Below are 17,500 nucleotides of genomic sequence, written 5' to 3' on the forward strand. Positions count from 1 at the left end.
GACCATTATCGGACTTGATGGTATTTGGCAGCCCATGTCTGCAGAAGGTGTCAGCCAGATGGTCTGTGATCTTTTCAGCGGTAGTGGACTGCATAACCTCGACTTTGTAAAATCGGCTGTGGTAATCAACAATGACCAATAGTGAATGTCCAGAGGGTAGCGGTCCCATTAAATCTACTGCTAAGTCTTGCCAGGGTCCATCGGGTAATGAGGAGGATCTGGTTGTGCCACCAGCTGACACTTATGGCATGCTCGGCAATGTCTCTCCGCTGCTTTATCCATCCCAGGCCACCACACCTTGGTTCTGAGGTTCTGTTTGGTGCCAACTACGCCCAAGTGGCCTTCATGAGCAAGTGCTAAGGTCCTTGGCTGCAACTTACTAGGAATAATAATGCGTGTACCTCTAAGCACGAGCTTACCAATGACACACAACTCCCCCGCCACTGTCATATATTGTCTACACTTTTGAAACCGCCCCGTTGCAATAGCTTTCCTCACTTCTTTGAGCTCTTCATCATCGGCAGAGGCCTCTTCTATCTCACGTGTTGTGAGTGCCGTTGGTGTTGCACTTGCAGCAACAAACCTAACATACTCCTCAGTGCACCACTGGTGGTGTTCAGGTTCGACCCTCGTATGGAGTAGATGCGACAATGGATCAGCAATGTTCTCACGCCCAGGCCTGTCTATCACACTGAAATCATATGGCTGTAATCTGAGAACCCATCGTTCTATCCGTTCACATGGTCTTGACCGTGGACCATATATGACCTCTAAAGGCTTGTTGTCGGTCTCTACAACAAACTGCATCCCATACACATAGAATCTCTTGCATGCTCACACCACACCGAGCGCCTCCTTCTCTGTCTGGGAGTATCTCTGCTCACATCCAGTCAAACTACGACTTGCATAACATACCGGTGTCCATGTACTGTCCTGCTTCTGTACGAGAACAGCGCCCAGCCCAACTGGACTGGCGTCCGTGATTATCTTGGTGGGCGCATTCCCCTCGAAATATGCCAAAGTACAAGCTTCTGCCATCTTCTGTTTGAGACATTCAAAGGACTTCTTCTGCTCTGGTCCAAATTCAAAGGGTGTCTCTTTCCTTGTCAGTCTTCGCAGTGGTTCAGATAAAGTGGCAAAGTGAGGTATGAACTGGCTGCTGTAATTGGCTAAACCCAGAAAGCTACGTACATCTGACGCACTCTTTGGTTCTTCCACCTCTAGTACTGCTTTAACACGATCTGCTGTAGGACCAATGCCTTTTTCTGAAAGCAGCATGCCCATGAACACCAGCCTGTCCGTGTTGAACAAACATTTCTCAGCATTTAAAGTGAGACCGCACTCTTGCAGACGCTCTATAGTTTGGTGGAGTTGCCTGTTGTGTGTTTCTATGTCGGGACCATACACCTCAATGTCATCCGAAATGTTTTCGACACCTTCAATACCTGCCAAGGCTGAAGCGATTTCATGCTGATATTGTTCACTGGCAGAACAGACCCCAAAGAGTAAGCGCTTGTATCGAAACAAACCATCAGGTGCAGCAAAGGTTGTGATTTCCCTGGATTCTGGGCTCAACTCCAACTGGTGGTACCCCCATTTAAGGTCTTATTTACTGAAGACCTTAGAGCCATTCGTTGTATGTAACACCTCATCAACTGTAGGAATTGGATATCGTCTTCGCATAATGGCTTGGTTTGCCTGTCTCATGTCCACACACAGGCAGATGTCCCCGTTGTTCTTTGGAACAATCACCACAGGGTTGACCTAGGGGGCTGGACCTTCCACTGGTTCAATTATTTCCATGTCCAACAGTTCTGTGGTCTTATCTCGGATCTTTCCTCTCAAATTAAATGGCACCCTTCTATAAGGCTGTGCAATAGGTTTTACAGTGGAGTTTATATCCAGGGATATCTGTTTGTTCTTCAGTTTTCCGACACCCTCAAATACCTCTGGGTACTGCTGTTTTAAATTGTCAGCTTTACTTGTTACCATAGCAATGTTAATGCCAACTTTTAACACCCCCACTTCTGTGGCTGTGATCTTTCCAAGCAACGACATCCCTCTACCTTTAATCACCAAGACTTCAGCTTTGGTGGATCTATCACAAACACTCACTGTGCACTTAAAACTACCCTTAACTGGCAGTGGCTGACTAGACGCATATGGGTATAGCTTCTTGTCTGGGGTAGCCACTTGTGATTCACATTTCACTCCCTTCACCTTAAGCTGTTCCCACGTCGCCTCGTCAATAATGTTGCTGCTCGCCCCAGAGTCTATTAACAGCCTGAGGTTTACTCCTCCTACTTGTACGGTGACCATTTCTGAGTGTCCTCCTTCTGTAATACTAAATGTCCTGCTGGGGCCCAGGGTCATTGTTTTTGGGTCCCCCCCCCCAACCTGGCGAGCGTATGACTTTGTCTTGCGAACTTTTTCAAAATTATCTTTCCCGCGACATTTCCTGCATGTTTTGCCCTTTGCTGGGCACTGGGGATCACGACCGAAATGTCCCAATTAATGTTATTACTCACGAAAAAACAACACAGACACAATTTGTGGGCCAAGTTGGGCAGGGAATATGCCGGCAAGGCTCGGATGAAACCACCGACCGGAGGGACCGGATGAGGGGCCTCGGCACATGTCGCCACACCGAGGGGGTGCCTCATGCCTGTGCTGCAAGGCGGGCATGGTGGCTGGCATAATGTCCTGGGGCCAAGTTAACCCAGTCCAGCAGTAGAACAACATGCCCCCTCCCTGACGGGGCTTCAGCACAGGGCTGAAGGGGTGCCGCAGGCAGCAATTCCCCGCCCCTAGTTTATTACACCTTACAGATTAACCTGGTAAGAAAGTACAGCAAGGGTTTTTTTTTTGTTTGTTTTTTGATAGATGGGAACACCAGAGTAAGACTAATGCCATAAACGGGAGGGGGGGAGGGATAACCTCTGAAAATTTGGTATTGCTGCACGCAACGAAGGCAGAAATGAAATGCCTTTGGATTACAAAATTAAAATTATCAATAGAGTCACCCTCTGTGATAGCAAGAGGATGACTGTTCCAGAATCTGGGAACTTCAACAGCAAATGCCCGGTCTCCAAAGGTCTTGCACCATGCAGGTGTAAGGAACCTTGAGAAGACCCAGGTGTCACTGCGTAGGGAGTAGCGTCCCAGAGTCTTGACTTGCAAAAGATCCTGCAGACACATTGGCGGCATGCCCCTGAGATCTTTGAACACAAGAGGGGCTATTTGTTCAAAAAGGGATTACTTAAGCTATCGTTGCTCAGACGTTCAAGACTTTGCTCGTTCACCATTCCGTAGATTGAACTGACGTGGCAACGTGCTAAACAGATGCAACGAATAAACCATCACCTTGGATACTGCTAGCTGCAGCGCACATGCACGTGTAATAGTGTTAAATGTGATAGCCGAACGAATGCAACACTGTTGTTCACATCTTAGAACAAAAGAAACGTTGGATGATGTTGAAGACGATGTTTGATGGAAATCAAACTTTGTTCAGCAACTTCCAACATCATACAACATGGTGGCCAAACGAGTGCAACATCTTCGATTCAACAATGTTGGATGAAGGTACTTTAACATGTTCCGTGAACCCATTTAGCCAGGCCTTAACAGCAAGAAACGTAATAATGGACGAAAGCAAAACTCTACCCTAAGCCTGCCCATGCAGTGTCAGTCTTCAGTGTCACCAGTCCCCCATTTGTGGGTTATTTTTTAAGGATATGTAATGATGATTATGATAATGATGATGATGATGTTATAACAGGGTTTGCGATGTCTTGCCCTTTGCTTGTACTGTAAACCCCCTGTTTGTGTTGTAGCTTGCTGCAGAGAAAACTCGACAGATGGGTTTATTTATTTATTGAAATGTCCTTCGAAATAGTCAGAAATGGCATTTCTGAGACCCTAAATTTAACAATTCTCTGGGGGGCCATGCCCCCAGACCCCCCTACTTTGGAGTGCCTTTGGCGCTTGAAACATCCTTTGTGTGCGTGCACCTTCAAAATCTCACTCTACGCCCCCGGTTATTTTCTAGATTGGACATGAATTGAGCCATTTTTCGATTTCTGGCTTGTCAACAGTTATAAAGACTAAATTCTCGAGAAATATTTGGAAATATGTGGATCAGATCATTGGACTGATTCACCAGATTGTTGATGTGGTTCCTGTACAACTGAGAAAAGAATTGCCATTTCAAAATCACAGACCAATTCACAATATCTTTTATTCTTGGTCTTTTTATACAATTTTTCATTACCACTAGTGATATGGTTTTTGTTTAAAAGATGTAGGTTGTTTTTGGACAAGATGGCACAGAGGATTTTTTTATTTTTACTTAAGGTCTTATTTTTACATTTGAATGTATTCAGCGTGGCAAGTAATTTCAAGTGGAAAAGGTAGTGCAGTAGATGCAATAGAGTCTGGCTGTACAGTGTGTGAGGAACAGCAGTGTGATGGCACTGTTGGATTTGGTGGAAGGTATGTGTAATCATGCCTACATGTATACTTAAAGCAAAGATGTCATAAAGTAAAGATGTCATGAATTAAGTCTAGCTGGAAAATTAAACGAGACTTACTTGTAAGTAATAATGAAGTTTAATTGAGGTTCTGTCACAGGATGACAAAAGGCAACAGATCACATGATATAGCACAGTGTTTGCATGTATTGGGTGCATCAAAAGTGTTGGAGACAGAGCCACAAAGAAAAACCATTTTAAATGTCCATATCACCACCAAACACCAAGAACTAGGGTGGGTGTGCTAGTGGAGTGCATGTGATCTCTCGCCATTTGTCTCGTTCAGTTTTCCAGTTCTATCGGATCACCAGAAGGCGGAGATTCCATGAGACTTTAAAGTGTTGATGCACCAATACTATATTCACTGGCACAAACCTTAGTCCAAATTCAGTATATTTAAGTTCAGTCCTAAACAAAAGGCATCGTCTCGAGGCTCTGGGGAATGAATATAGACATTTGCACGAGTTTATTCCCCAGAGCCTCAAGATGATGCCTTTTGTTTAGGACTGAATTTTATACATCAAAACTGGACTATTCAGGGGTTAAAAATCATGCTTGAAATTAGGGGGTGCTGCTTATCTGCGCGTGCGGCCTATACAGGAGTTTTTACAGTAAATGAACCACACCCGGGCTTATTTCAACCTGCTGCTGTTAATTAGGCACAAAAGAAATAGTTTTTCTTACATAGGCCCCCTTTCCCTATTCAATGTTGGAAGGTAACAGAACAATTTCCCACTAAAACCCTGCACAAAATTGAATCATGGGGGTGGGGAGAGAATCAAAGAAGATGTCATAAGTGCTAGCCTTCCCAACAGTTTAGTCTAGATATGATTGTAGATGAATGTTTCAAACAACTCCAACATCCCATATCTTAGTGTACTTAAGTGTAGGTTGTCATTCAGAAACACCTTTCATAAATTGTTGCAATTTATTAGTGCCAAAACACTCTCCACCCACCAGGACAATAATTGCAGACAAAGCAGAGAGTTATTGGATAATTGTGCATACTGGCCAGCATATTGTTTTCACCCACATGATCAGCAAAAAAAGAAGTTTATGACGGCAACCAAAGAAATTTACGGGTTAGGTGCACTTGAAACATGACTGCTGGCCAGTAGGATGGAGGAAGTTATGCATAATTATCCCATAATGCTGAGCATATCAGAAGATAACATGGTAGTGACAGAAGGATACCCTGACACAGGGCATACATGTACCATCAGGTAGTGCTTAACAAGTTCTGGGTGAGGATCAGAATTCAAAGTTGGTTGCAGAGATGTTGTTGGAGACTTGGGAACATCTGAGTTTGCCAAAGTGGAGTAATCATTGTATTCTGTGCTTTGGTGTTGAGTAATTTATTTTTTGTGGGCATCTTGGAAAGAGGCCAAAAGGCAGAAAGAAATAAAAATTGTAACTGCTCCAGTTGATGGTAAACATGTAATGAAAACTATATTGAAGGCTTTCCTTTTTAGTTTAATTGTTAAATTTGATTCCTTTTCAATTCACTAATTAAGCTTCCTTTCACCCTTTACGTCATTAGTTTAACACCTTTGAGTTTTTACACTTCTTGTGGACTTTAATTGTGTTAGCTTAGTTTTTAGTTACCCTGCGTGTGTGTAGTATGGAGCTTGTCAGCGCTTATAATAATTTAGCACAAAGTTACCTTTGACTGTGCAGTGCAAGCGGGAACCGATGTGTAAGTGAAACGTTTATGTTAGTCCTTAAAGAAAGGTCATAGTGTAGTATTTTGACTTAGTAAAATCGCAGTTTCTGTAGGTTCATTTGCTTTAGTTTTACGCATGTCACACCTCAGTTTTAAGGTTCTATTTTGTTTCCTTCAATATTATTGAGAGACTTTCTGTAATTTTCATTCCTTGTAGTTTAGGTTTCTGTTTTATATAGCTCTTCTATAGGATTTTGTGCATCTTAAGTCATTTTTTTTCTTGTTTCAATATCATAGTGGCAACCCCAAAAACATCTGTTGCATCAAAGTTATGATCGGAATATCCACTATTTTTCGTATGCGATTCCTATTTTTTATTTCTTTAGCACTTAGTGATTAGTTTATTGATTACGTTGTGTTTCAGTTTAGGTTGGAATATTGTAGATTAAAATCAACGCTAATCAAAGTTGGTTCTCTGTGATACTTTTGACCTTATTTGACAACCGCTATCCAGCTCATCACGATACGTTTGGCTTGTGACTCCGCGCCTTTCAACAGACGCCGTGAGCGGCACTACAAAACACATCTGGGCACGATTTGGATCCCTGTTCCAAGAGTAAAAACCACGGATTGGATAATTCAATTAATTTCAAATAGATCAAAATCCAGCCCTGGGTAGTGTGACGGTTTGTTCTACATCCACTTATGATGGTGCGAAAACATGCAATGTTTTCATGAGCACTAGTATTTAACTGTCCAGCAACATGAACAGCTGAAAGCCAAATGTGCCTTGATATACACCATTCCCAAATTTGAACAGCCAATCAATCAAGGTCTTTTGAGCTATATTTATATGTGGCAATTGACCATCTAGCTTAAAAATATTTTAAGGCACAGAAAGCTGCTAGTAATTAAATGATTTTCGGTCACCTCCATTCCTGTTTTCTGTGTGCCAAACACTGCATCCCATCTCCGTTTGGATGGAACTAATTGACTGGTGACCCTGGGGTTGTCATGGCGAATGTCCCATTTTCCTAGATGGAACCATGGTAAGGACCTGTTGGTGGGCTGAATTTCCACTGGATGCCTTGTGTAGAGCAGAAGTTCATGATAGATTCTTGCATGTTTTGTTGCTGGAGACATTGCTCAAGTTCCTTTAATTCTTTGTTTGCACAATGGCAGCAGGATGCATTGTCGCTCCAGATTTGAACCGGTTTCCCTCTTCTTGAAATGGAACGGCAAAGGGCAGCAAGAAATGCTTCAGCTGTCAGGTTCAACACTAATTCAATATGACAGGATTCGGTTGCTAGACATACAAAGATGGCTACATAGAGCTTGAAATAGGTTGGTCTTCGTGTTGTTCCGATCTTGAGATTCAGAGCTCCTTCATAATCAACTGAAACCCTTTCATTACCAAAGCTTGGAAGAAGACGTGCAGTTGGTAGTTGACCCATGAGTTGTGTGACAACCTGTGGAGGGGTGCATTGACATGCCACGCATTGGCGTGTGCACTTGCGTACAGCTCTGTGTGCACCAACAATATGGTAGAGATCTTGAAGAGATCCTAGAGTGAGCTTTGGAGCAGCATGACATAGACGGTTTTTTCTATGAAGGATCAGTGCATGGTGAGAATGATAGTCTTCCAGTGACTGGGAGAGATGTCCACCTACTCTTAATAGACCATTTGCATCAAGAAATGGATTTCATGGTTGTAGAATTGGACAAAGGGAGTGTTTTCCCCTTCTGAAGTGCTTTCACTGTTTCTGGAAAGATCTTAGCTTGTGCTTGTTTGAACAACCAAGTTTTGGCTTTAGACAATTCAGACACAAAGGTGAGATGAGAGCAGGTAACAACACAAAATACCCAAGCAGTAACTCTCAGGAGATGCATGTAGTCAGAGTATCTTTCAATGTCAATCACAGGTTTGGCTTTATTAGGTGCAGTGGTTACTTGAAGAGTGACTTCCTTTTGCTCTTTGTGCTGCAAGCTTGCTTCATCAGTGCCTGAGGAGTAAAGAGTCTCCAATGAAGGAGGGGCAGAAATCTTGGAATGCCAATCTGAAGGATCTTCTTTCAACCAACTGGGACCATTCCACCAGAGATTGTGGTGAATAACTTCTCCTGGTGGAATGCCACGCGATCCAACATCAGCTGGGTTTTCTTCGCTGATGACAGGAGCCCATTTTTAAGGGGGAACATTTTCTTGAATTTTTCCGATTCTGTTTGCTTTGAAGTTCTTGAAATGCTGACTTCTACCATAGATCCAATAGAGAACAATGATACTGTCAGTGAAGGCATAAAGATTGCAGGTTGGGATGGCCAAGATTTCTTGGAGATGCTTCATGAGTTGTGAGAGCAAATGAGCTCCACAAAGTTCAAATCGAGGTAAAGTAACCTTCTTGATTGGTCCGACACACGTTTTGCCATAACAAGGGAAGTGGAGACTCCGCTGGCAATGTCAAGGCTTTTTAAGTATGCAGCACTACAGTAGGCCCTCTCGCTGGCATCCGAAAAACCTATTAATTGACCAATGACAATCACACTGCTGACTGGGGTGTAACAGCGTGGAATGCGGATGTTTGAGATTTCAGGGAGCTGTGTTCTCCAATTTAGCCACTCTTTCTGAATGTCTGGTGGGAGGCTTCATCCCATGTTGTGCCTCTTTCCCAGAGACGCTGGAAGATTATCTTTGCTACAATGGTGGCACACGAGATGAGACCAAGGGGGTCAAAGATCTTTGCTGAATCAGACAATAATTCATGCTTGGTAATAAGTGATTCTTCAGTGGATAATTCAGTGGAAGAGAATTGGAAGTAATCTTGATTGAAATTGTACTCCATTCAAGAGTTTTGACAAAGACGTCAGACTTTCCAAGGACAGAAATGTTCTTTGTGCTTCTGATATCTGGGGAGATTGAGTTCAAAACTTCGGGTGAGTTTGAGTCCCATTTGTGAAGTTTGAATCCTCCTCTGTTAAAGAGGTCCTGAAGCTGATGATGAATTGAGATGGCTTCTTGCTTTGTTTCCACTGAGGGAAGGCCATCGTTAACATAGAAGGACTCTTTAATGGCCTTTGCAGCAAGGGGGAGCTCGGATTCATTTTCCTTTACAAGGCACAGTAATAACAATAATAATAATAATAATAATAATAATGATAATAATAATAATAAATTTAGTACTTGTGGCTGGTGTGATGCCAGCTATGTTGGTTACACGTGTCAACATCTCTACCAACGGATCGATGAGCATAAAAGATCTGGTTCAATATTCAATCACAGCCAAAGTCAACATCAATCAAGAACAATAACATCTGACATGTTTCGCATTCTTAAGAAATGCTCATGCAAACTTGATTGTCTTGTGTATGAAATGTTCCTTATTCGCGAGCACAAACCATGTCTGAATATCCAAAGTGACTCGGTAAAGGCAAAACTTTTCATCTAGCCTCTAGGGACTTTGAACTTAATCTTGAACATTAATATTCGAGTTATCTGTAAAATATTATATTTGACCTGATGATGGTGTCATGAGGACACCGAAACGTTGTCTTTAATAAGTATGTTTCTACCCGTAATTTTTGTCATCAAATCCATTACATTATCATGTTTGATAGATACATAGTCAAGTCAAAAAGTCAATATCATTGTCCAAAAAGATATGTCTCAAGTTCAGTAGAGAGTTTGTCGCTAAGAATGCAACACTTGCAATTCCAAAGGTGAATCTTGTCATTTGATAGTCCACGATTGGGTTAGTATGAATCTCTCCACAAGAACCGGTGAAAGTCCCTGTCTTCTGGTGCCAAGGTGACGGCATGGTACATCTTTGGGAAAAATCAGTGGTGACCACATAGGGATGTTTTCGGAATCAAATGAGGACATCATTAAGTGGAGCATGGACAGTCAGTCCTACAAGGAGCTGATCATTAAGAGAGACACCAGATGTGGTTCTCATTGATCCATCAAATACGACGTGTAGGTGGGTCGAGGCTTACTCCTTGTAGACAGCATGATGGGCTGAGTAAAATGAATCTTGGGCAGGTTTGTTGAGATCAGCATCTGGAACTCTTTCTGCATGGCCCAATGTGAAGTACTCATCCATGACCTTTGAATAATCTTGAATTGATCAAAGCGCCGAAGATGACGTTCAAGGGATAGGAAGCATCGTAATGCCATGGGTCGTGATTCTCCCAGGGGGGGACCCTGTGGCTAGAATATGAGCTTGACTACAAAGCGGCCAGTTTCATCACTCTTATGGCTTTGGTCAAAGTCTTGTACAACTAACTTGTCAGTTGGCGTTAGAGGTAACTCATCCCCACGGGTCTTTTCAGAGTCAATTTTACATTACAGAATTATAAACTAAGTACATGACAATGATAAAAGAAAGTGAAAGTTACTAAACTTAAGCAAGCATTAAGCAGTCATTAAACAGTCATTAAGAGCGGCTCCGCCTAAATATCGACTAAACCGGGAAATAGCCAAAAAATGGAATTTCTTCAAACTCCCCCAGAATGAAGTTCTTAGGGCACTAGTTACAAAAATATTATTTTAAGTTCGTTAAATCATTTAGTGTTTTCATTAACGAACTTTTTCTTCCCGATGGCCAAAATCGGCCAAAATCGATCGAAAATAGACGGCATATTTAGAGACTCGTAACATCGAAAGTAAAGATTATCATTAAAAACTAATTGTACGTCGCATTTCTACTCTCTTTCTTGTATATTTAGAGCTATTTGGATCGCGATTTGATTAGAAATCAAACATTTCACGAAATTTTGAAACCTTATGGCTTAAGACAGCTGAACGAGAAGTGAATATTTAGCCTATTTTCAGCTGCTCAAAAGGCGTTCTGATACATGGATTTCCCCAAAACGGTTTATACAGTCTGAAAGGGCATGATTTCTTCTTCAAATTAGTGAAATAAAATTTTTGGGTAATTAAAATCGTGAGCGCTGAAAAGGCGAAGTAAATGCAGTTCTACTTCCTGAAAACGTGACCTTTGACCTAAGCGTCACGAACGTGACAACAACAATAGACAGCAGATGTTTCGTTAGTTTTAAACATTTTCAAATGAAATCGGTCCGAAACAGTTACTGCAAGAAACTGGTAGAAGTACGGAATCTTATGGTGTCTACGAAGGAGTTAAAAGTCGCATTTCTGACACAAAATAACTTCGTTCGTTAATAGCATTAATAAACGAGCTTCAATAAAATTTGCGAAGTTGCGATGCGTTTTATCTAGCCGATACTCACCTGAACGTTTTATTTACAGCAGATGTCGACTCGTTTTCTTGGAAAAACGTTCGGAAGAAACTAAATTCAGATTTCGCCATCTTTGCAAGTACCAATGTGTAAATTCCCACCTGCAGCTGCCGAGCGCTGATAATCGTTCACCAGAGAAAAACAACCTGACTGCACAGTTGCCATCAGCAACCCCAAAGTAACATTCTCTCAAAATGTAAAGTGAAATAATGTTGGACTATTGACTGCCTTTCAGGACTAAATTAGAAAGCAGATTCAAGCTTCATTAGCTTTTAAAATTGCTTAAATTTATTTGTTTGCGTCGACTTTATTCATTTCATATATTATTAAATTAAAGTGAGTATGCGTTCCAATATTGACAGGTGTCGCAAATTTTCGGATAAATGTCGGTTGCAGCATTGGAAACAAGTCGCGAGGAGTTAACGACATAAAACTTATCAGCGGTTTCTGGATTTACTATCCTTGCCTTTTTTATCTGAAGAGAAAAGGAAAGAGGTCCAGGTCTAAAAAATTTCGTGACTTACGTGGTGTGGGCTCGTTAAGCGCCATGGCGTTCTGTGGATATTCAAAATATGTTGGGGGAAATTGCGGTGAAAGCCCAGATCGTCCGGCTACTGATCAGGTAGTAAGAATTGGTGACTGCAGCAAGGATATCAAGGGCCATCTCAAAACATGCGGCGTTTCAGAATCTGCTTTGAATTCGGAAGCAAGGCTTCTGCTGGCCCGGGCAGGTAAAGTCTAAAACTAGTCAACTATGTAACCTTCAGAATTAAATTTCACTTATCTGACCATTTCTTTCATTACTGTCAATGATAGGCATCTTTGATGAGAACGAGATCTCTTTGAATGTTACTATTTGCCCAAGACACCGCGATTTATTTGGGCTAAGGTGGCGAAGCAACCAAAAAACGTGCTCAATTCCAAATTCATGGGCAGCGCATAGGACTACTAATGTGAAGGGTGAACGTGGAGTAACCCTTGAACAGTCTCGTCGTCTCTTCAAGGCCACCGACATCGTAACCCCGGTTGGTTCAAGTAAGTTGCGTGAAATTAATCATCCTAGCCACACTGTTGTCCTGGCTTTGCAGGACAATTTTCAAGATGTAACTTCAGAGAAGTAATAGCTAATAGCGTTATATCTTGAGGTGGGGGGGGGGGGGGGTGGGAGTGAGGGAAGAGGCGGTTTTCAACGGAGGAACGGTACAAATTTTCACAAGGTCCTTTTTTCGTGGAAGGTTATATTTTACTTTGTACAACTGTAGAAACATGTGTGGGAGGCCGGTGAAATTTTTAAGACAAGTCCAAGCAGTCCAAGAATGAATTAAATGTACGTTGTATCTTATAGCATTATTGTGCGAAAAGAGATACATTTTATTCTTCCTTTCTTCATTGCGCAAGGGGGTGGGGGGGGGGGGGAGGGGGAGCGATAATTTCGAAACACTGATTGCACTTACATACCTCGAAGCCCAGAATTTCTTTTATTCTTTAGCTGGCAATGTGCAAAATAGCTCAATTAAAACAATGGTAAATTAGTTCACAGTCATATGTCCGCAATGTCGGAAGAGACTCGACCAGAGCAACATTGAAATGGAAGATTCTCCAGGAGCGCAAGCAGCAGCGTCCTTAAACACGCAAGAAGCAGCCGCCGACGTATGCCACCCTCGATTGGATGAGGTAAGGATAAGATACGACCAACAAGTAAAAGCCTGACAGTGACATTTAAACTAACCTACAAAGAGCCCCGTCTGTTTAATTTACCAAGCAATTCGTAGTTAAACTGAAGCTCTGCAGAAAGGCGAATGGCAAAAAATCCACTATTACAAATAACTGAGCTAAAATTCTTGCCATCGTTTCTCTTGAATTTTTATGGGTACATGCTGTCATTGTGAGACCTTCAACCAGACCATAACAGTGTTATCGTATTATTTATATGCCAATTGTAAAATTGATATTGGTTTTTTCTAGCAACTATGCCAAGTAATATCACATTTTGTTACACGACTAAGTTAGTTCAGAGGGCGAATAACTAAAATCAGCAAATCGGATAGCTCCATTGCAGGTCCAATATTCTCTCAGTATTGGACTGGGAACTGTCCCGAATGATCCCGCACGATCACTTTTGAAAATTTGTTGGTTCTTTTATGGCCGGCTTACGTTTTCCTAAAAGAACTTGCTTTAGACGAAAAAGATTCCTTTCATTTTTCTTGCAACTCTCTGTCCCTTTTATTTTAGTAACATCAGACCAAAGTATACGCCTGTTTCGGCTCCCGATCAAAATCGCGCGCTTGAAGTATGAGATGTTTTTCCAATCCTTCATCATGGCATTTCTTCGTAACAATTTTCAGTCGTGTGGTCAAGCTTGGTCGGAACCGTACTGGTAGGATATCGTCCCCATGACCTAAGGCCGGTATTCCCCTAGTACGAGCCTCGCGCTTGCTGAATAAGAAATATGTAAGTTATTAGAGCAGGATCTAGCCCACTAATGCTATTGAAACTCCATATTTCAGGAAGCAAGCTCTGCTGAGGACAGCAATTTATCGGCCATATATACAGGAATGATGGAGTTGAGATTAGACGGCAGCGACGAGGAGTCAACACAAGTGCGAGCTGAAGAGCATAGTGAACAGTACTTACGAAGGAAGCAACTCAACAAATTTCTGGAAAGTTGTAACGTAGAGAAATTAACTCAACCCAGGAAGAGGTGGGAAGAGGCGGGCCCACGTACGCGAAAAAATCACGTAAAAAAGGCAAAAGATGTCATTGTATAGCAGCTTTGGATGTGATTATGCCAGGGGATGCAGCATATTTATGGGATGCACTGCAGTCGTCAATGCTTGTGGACAAAGAGCTTGGATCTGCAGTTGGTGACGACCACAAATACCTTGAAGCCCTGGCAGAAAAATACAAAAATGCATCCTCGTGGGATACAAGAAGGCAAGTTTTGTCGATAATGGCTGATCAGTCCCTTTCAAACGCCTTCAGAGGTACTTGCCTGGTATCACTGAGTACCGAGTGAAAATTGCTCGCCAGCACAAAAATGTGTTTGGTCGGGGCGTTCCCCTTCCATTGAAGTATAGTCCCCGAATGCGAGTAGATCCTAGCCAACTTGACCATATTTTGACATTTATAACGAGTCCGCACATCATACAAGAACTCCCATTTGGACAGAAATACATGAAGTTATCAACTGGTGAGGTTGTGGAGACACCTAATGTAATTCGTAATATGATTCCGGAACGAATTGTAATCCAGTATACCCAATACTGCGAAGAAGCCGGATTCCAGCCTTTTGGACGCACAACGATGTTAACCATCCTCTCAAGCTGTAGTGCCACTGTGAGAAAGTCGTTGCAGAGTATCGACTACATTGCCGCACAAGGAAGTAAGGCCTTTGACGATCTTTGCCATGTGGTGAGGAGACTAGAAGAATGCAGGATATTGAAGAGAGATGTCGCTGGACAATGGAAAAGTTGTCTGAAGAACGGGAAGCACTATCTAAAGTCGGATTATAAGGTATTCAAGAATTAGCATCATTAATTAAATACATCGTGCCTGTAACAGCATAGCTTGCTCCCAACCCCTTTGTATGCAACTACTCACAAATGCCCAAATTGTGTTTAAACTTGACTGATTTTCACTCACTTTCCTTATATTTATTATCAAACATGTTTGAATACCAAGCAGAGCAGAATGCAATAGAACAAACTGAGCTTCGAAATAAAATCCTTTAGCGCAATTTCCTCCCTGGTTCTCAGTACCTTTTAGCAGACTGCGACAAATTCGCCGTTACTGTATCTTTGGTCTATTTCAGTAGCCGTAACAAAATCTAGTGTGCATTGTTTCTCTCCATTTATGAGCTACTGTAAATTATTTTACTTAGTCACATAATATCTGTTGTCTGTTTTTATCAGGTGCACGTATCTCTCTCCTCGCCTGTGGCTGACCACTGTAGTGCATACGCTTTGAGCGATGAAAAAGATCCTTTGTTCAGCAGCTCAAGTGATCATTATCATGGTAATTCATGCTCCCAATGCGAAGAATTGAAAACTAAAATATCTGACATCCAGGCATACTTAAAACGAGAAGATCTGGGACTACCGGATAAAGAGTTGGATGACTTGCGTCATATTTGTGACCAAGCATTTCAAAATGTTCTGTCCTGGAAGGCCCATCAACTGAGAAGTAAAATTCAGGACTCTGCCAGAGTAGAAGTACTTGACCAACTAGACGAGTCATCCGTCATGATCACTTAGGACTGGGCCATGAAATTTTGCCCACAGAAATACCGTGAATCTCAAACTGACTGGTTTGCAAAGAGGGGCATTTCTTGGCACATAAGTGTGGTTGCAAGGAAACATCAGGGAAATCTAAAGAGTCAGTCCTTCGTGCACATTGTCAAAAACTGCACTCAAGATAGCTCGGTGGTTATCCGCATGATGGAACACGTATTGCGCACACTGAAAACGGAAAATCCTGAACTCACCACAGCATTCTTCCGGAGCGATAACGCCGGATGCTATCACAATTCAACCATGCTAGCTGCGTGTCGTTCCATGGGGGCTGCCACTGGAATCACTCTTTCTAGAGTGGACTTTAGTGACCCTCAAGGAGGGAAAGGTCCTTGCGACCGCAAAGTAGCCACCATCAAAGCACATGTCCGCAGATTTATAAATGAGGGGCACGATGTTCAAACTGCGGAGGACTTTGAAACTGCGATGCTATCAGCCGGAGGATTCACTGGGATCAGAGTGGCTGTTGTTGATTCATTGGGAATCAAGGAGAACCCCATCAAATGGGATGGCATAAGCTTGATTAACAACCTACAGTACACGGGCACAACGATAACAGTATGGCGATCCTACAACGTGGGCAGTGGAAATACAGTGGACAAACAGCTACCAACAGGGGCATACATCAGCGACTGCTCAGTTCTGGCATGCTTCTGGATGACTATGAAAAAAATTATAATTGCTTCAATTAGCTATTTTGGAGATTGCCAACAAAAGAATAAAGCCTGATTCTGATATCCAGCCGACCTACCTGCGACGTAGTCGCCGGTTCCAACTGACAACGTTTCAGCGATCTGTTCAAGTGGGTCCCCGACTCGTCTGCTATGGACGTACTCAAATTGCCGCGAAATGTAAACCGAATTGGCGCAATTTCCAACCATTCCATCTGAAAATATGGATAGTACGGGTCTGGCGGTGCTTGATATATGAACACAGCCAATGGAATTACTTATAATCTGGTCGTATTACCAGATCATCTCTTCCAAAGCCAGTCTTTTCTTTATGTACTTGGAGAAGTTTGTTCAGATGTTGTTGTATCTTTGCTGAGCGGAGGCAACATCAATCTTCAGTGTATTAGCGAGTGCTTGCCAAGAATTTTTCTTTACTCTTTGTTCTTTATATTCATGACAGGACGTGTCACATATAGCCCGGTACGCTCTTATTTCGTCCACGAACATTCAGTTTCTGGGTACATCCTCACGTGTGACTTCCTCCGCCATTTTGAAAGTAAGGAATAGTGCGAAAAATCGAGTTGTTATGTCATACATTGCGTCCGCAATTGATTTTCATCGCCGACGGCTGCTCAGGTAAACGAATTCGCAGGCAAGCCGGCGGTCAATGCCTGGGACAGATTATGATTCGCCGATAAATGTTCACTTATACCCCAGGTATGTCCGCGGCATGAGAGGACCAGGCTTAAAAGATATCGCGGGCGTGCAGTGTTTCGAAATTGTACCCCCCACCCCGTCTCCCCCGCTTCCTTTTCTCCCAAGTAAATGGCAAGTATGGAAATCGAAAAACCGCCAATAGATTCTATTGCATTACCTTGTCGCAACTTGTTTCGATGCTGAAACCAAAATTTATCCGAAAATTTGCGACACCTGTCAATATTCGAACGTGAACTCACTTTAAATTAATTTAATAATGTATCAAATAAATAAATGAAGTCGGCGCAAACAAATAAAGTTAAGCAATTTAATTTAAAAGGTAATGAAGCTTGAATCTCCTTTCTAATTTAGTCCTGAAAGGCAGTCAATAGTC

The 17,500-nt window shown here is 42.3% G+C and overlaps 1 protein-coding gene and 1 pseudogene across 2 annotated transcripts in view; both read left to right on the plus strand.

The window, feature by feature from the left end:
• The window catches only part of LOC138016939 (N(4)-(Beta-N-acetylglucosaminyl)-L-asparaginase-like), a 232,764-nt gene that overhangs the window by 6,735 nt on the left and 208,529 nt on the right, over positions 1-17,500 (plus strand). For both annotated transcript variants that reach the window (XM_068864124.1, XM_068864123.1), the window contains exon 2: positions 4,386-4,494. In XM_068864124.1, the coding sequence (XP_068720225.1) occupies positions 4,386-4,494 (109 nt within the window). The remainder of the gene's footprint in view (positions 1-4,385; positions 4,495-17,500) is intronic.
• Positions 13,038-16,468, plus strand: LOC138016181 (uncharacterized; annotated as a pseudogene).

This window comes from Montipora capricornis, chromosome 9, assembly GCF_036669925.1.
Source record: "Montipora capricornis isolate CH-2021 chromosome 9, ASM3666992v2, whole genome shotgun sequence".
NCBI lineage: Eukaryota > Metazoa > Cnidaria > Anthozoa > Scleractinia > Acroporidae > Montipora > Montipora capricornis.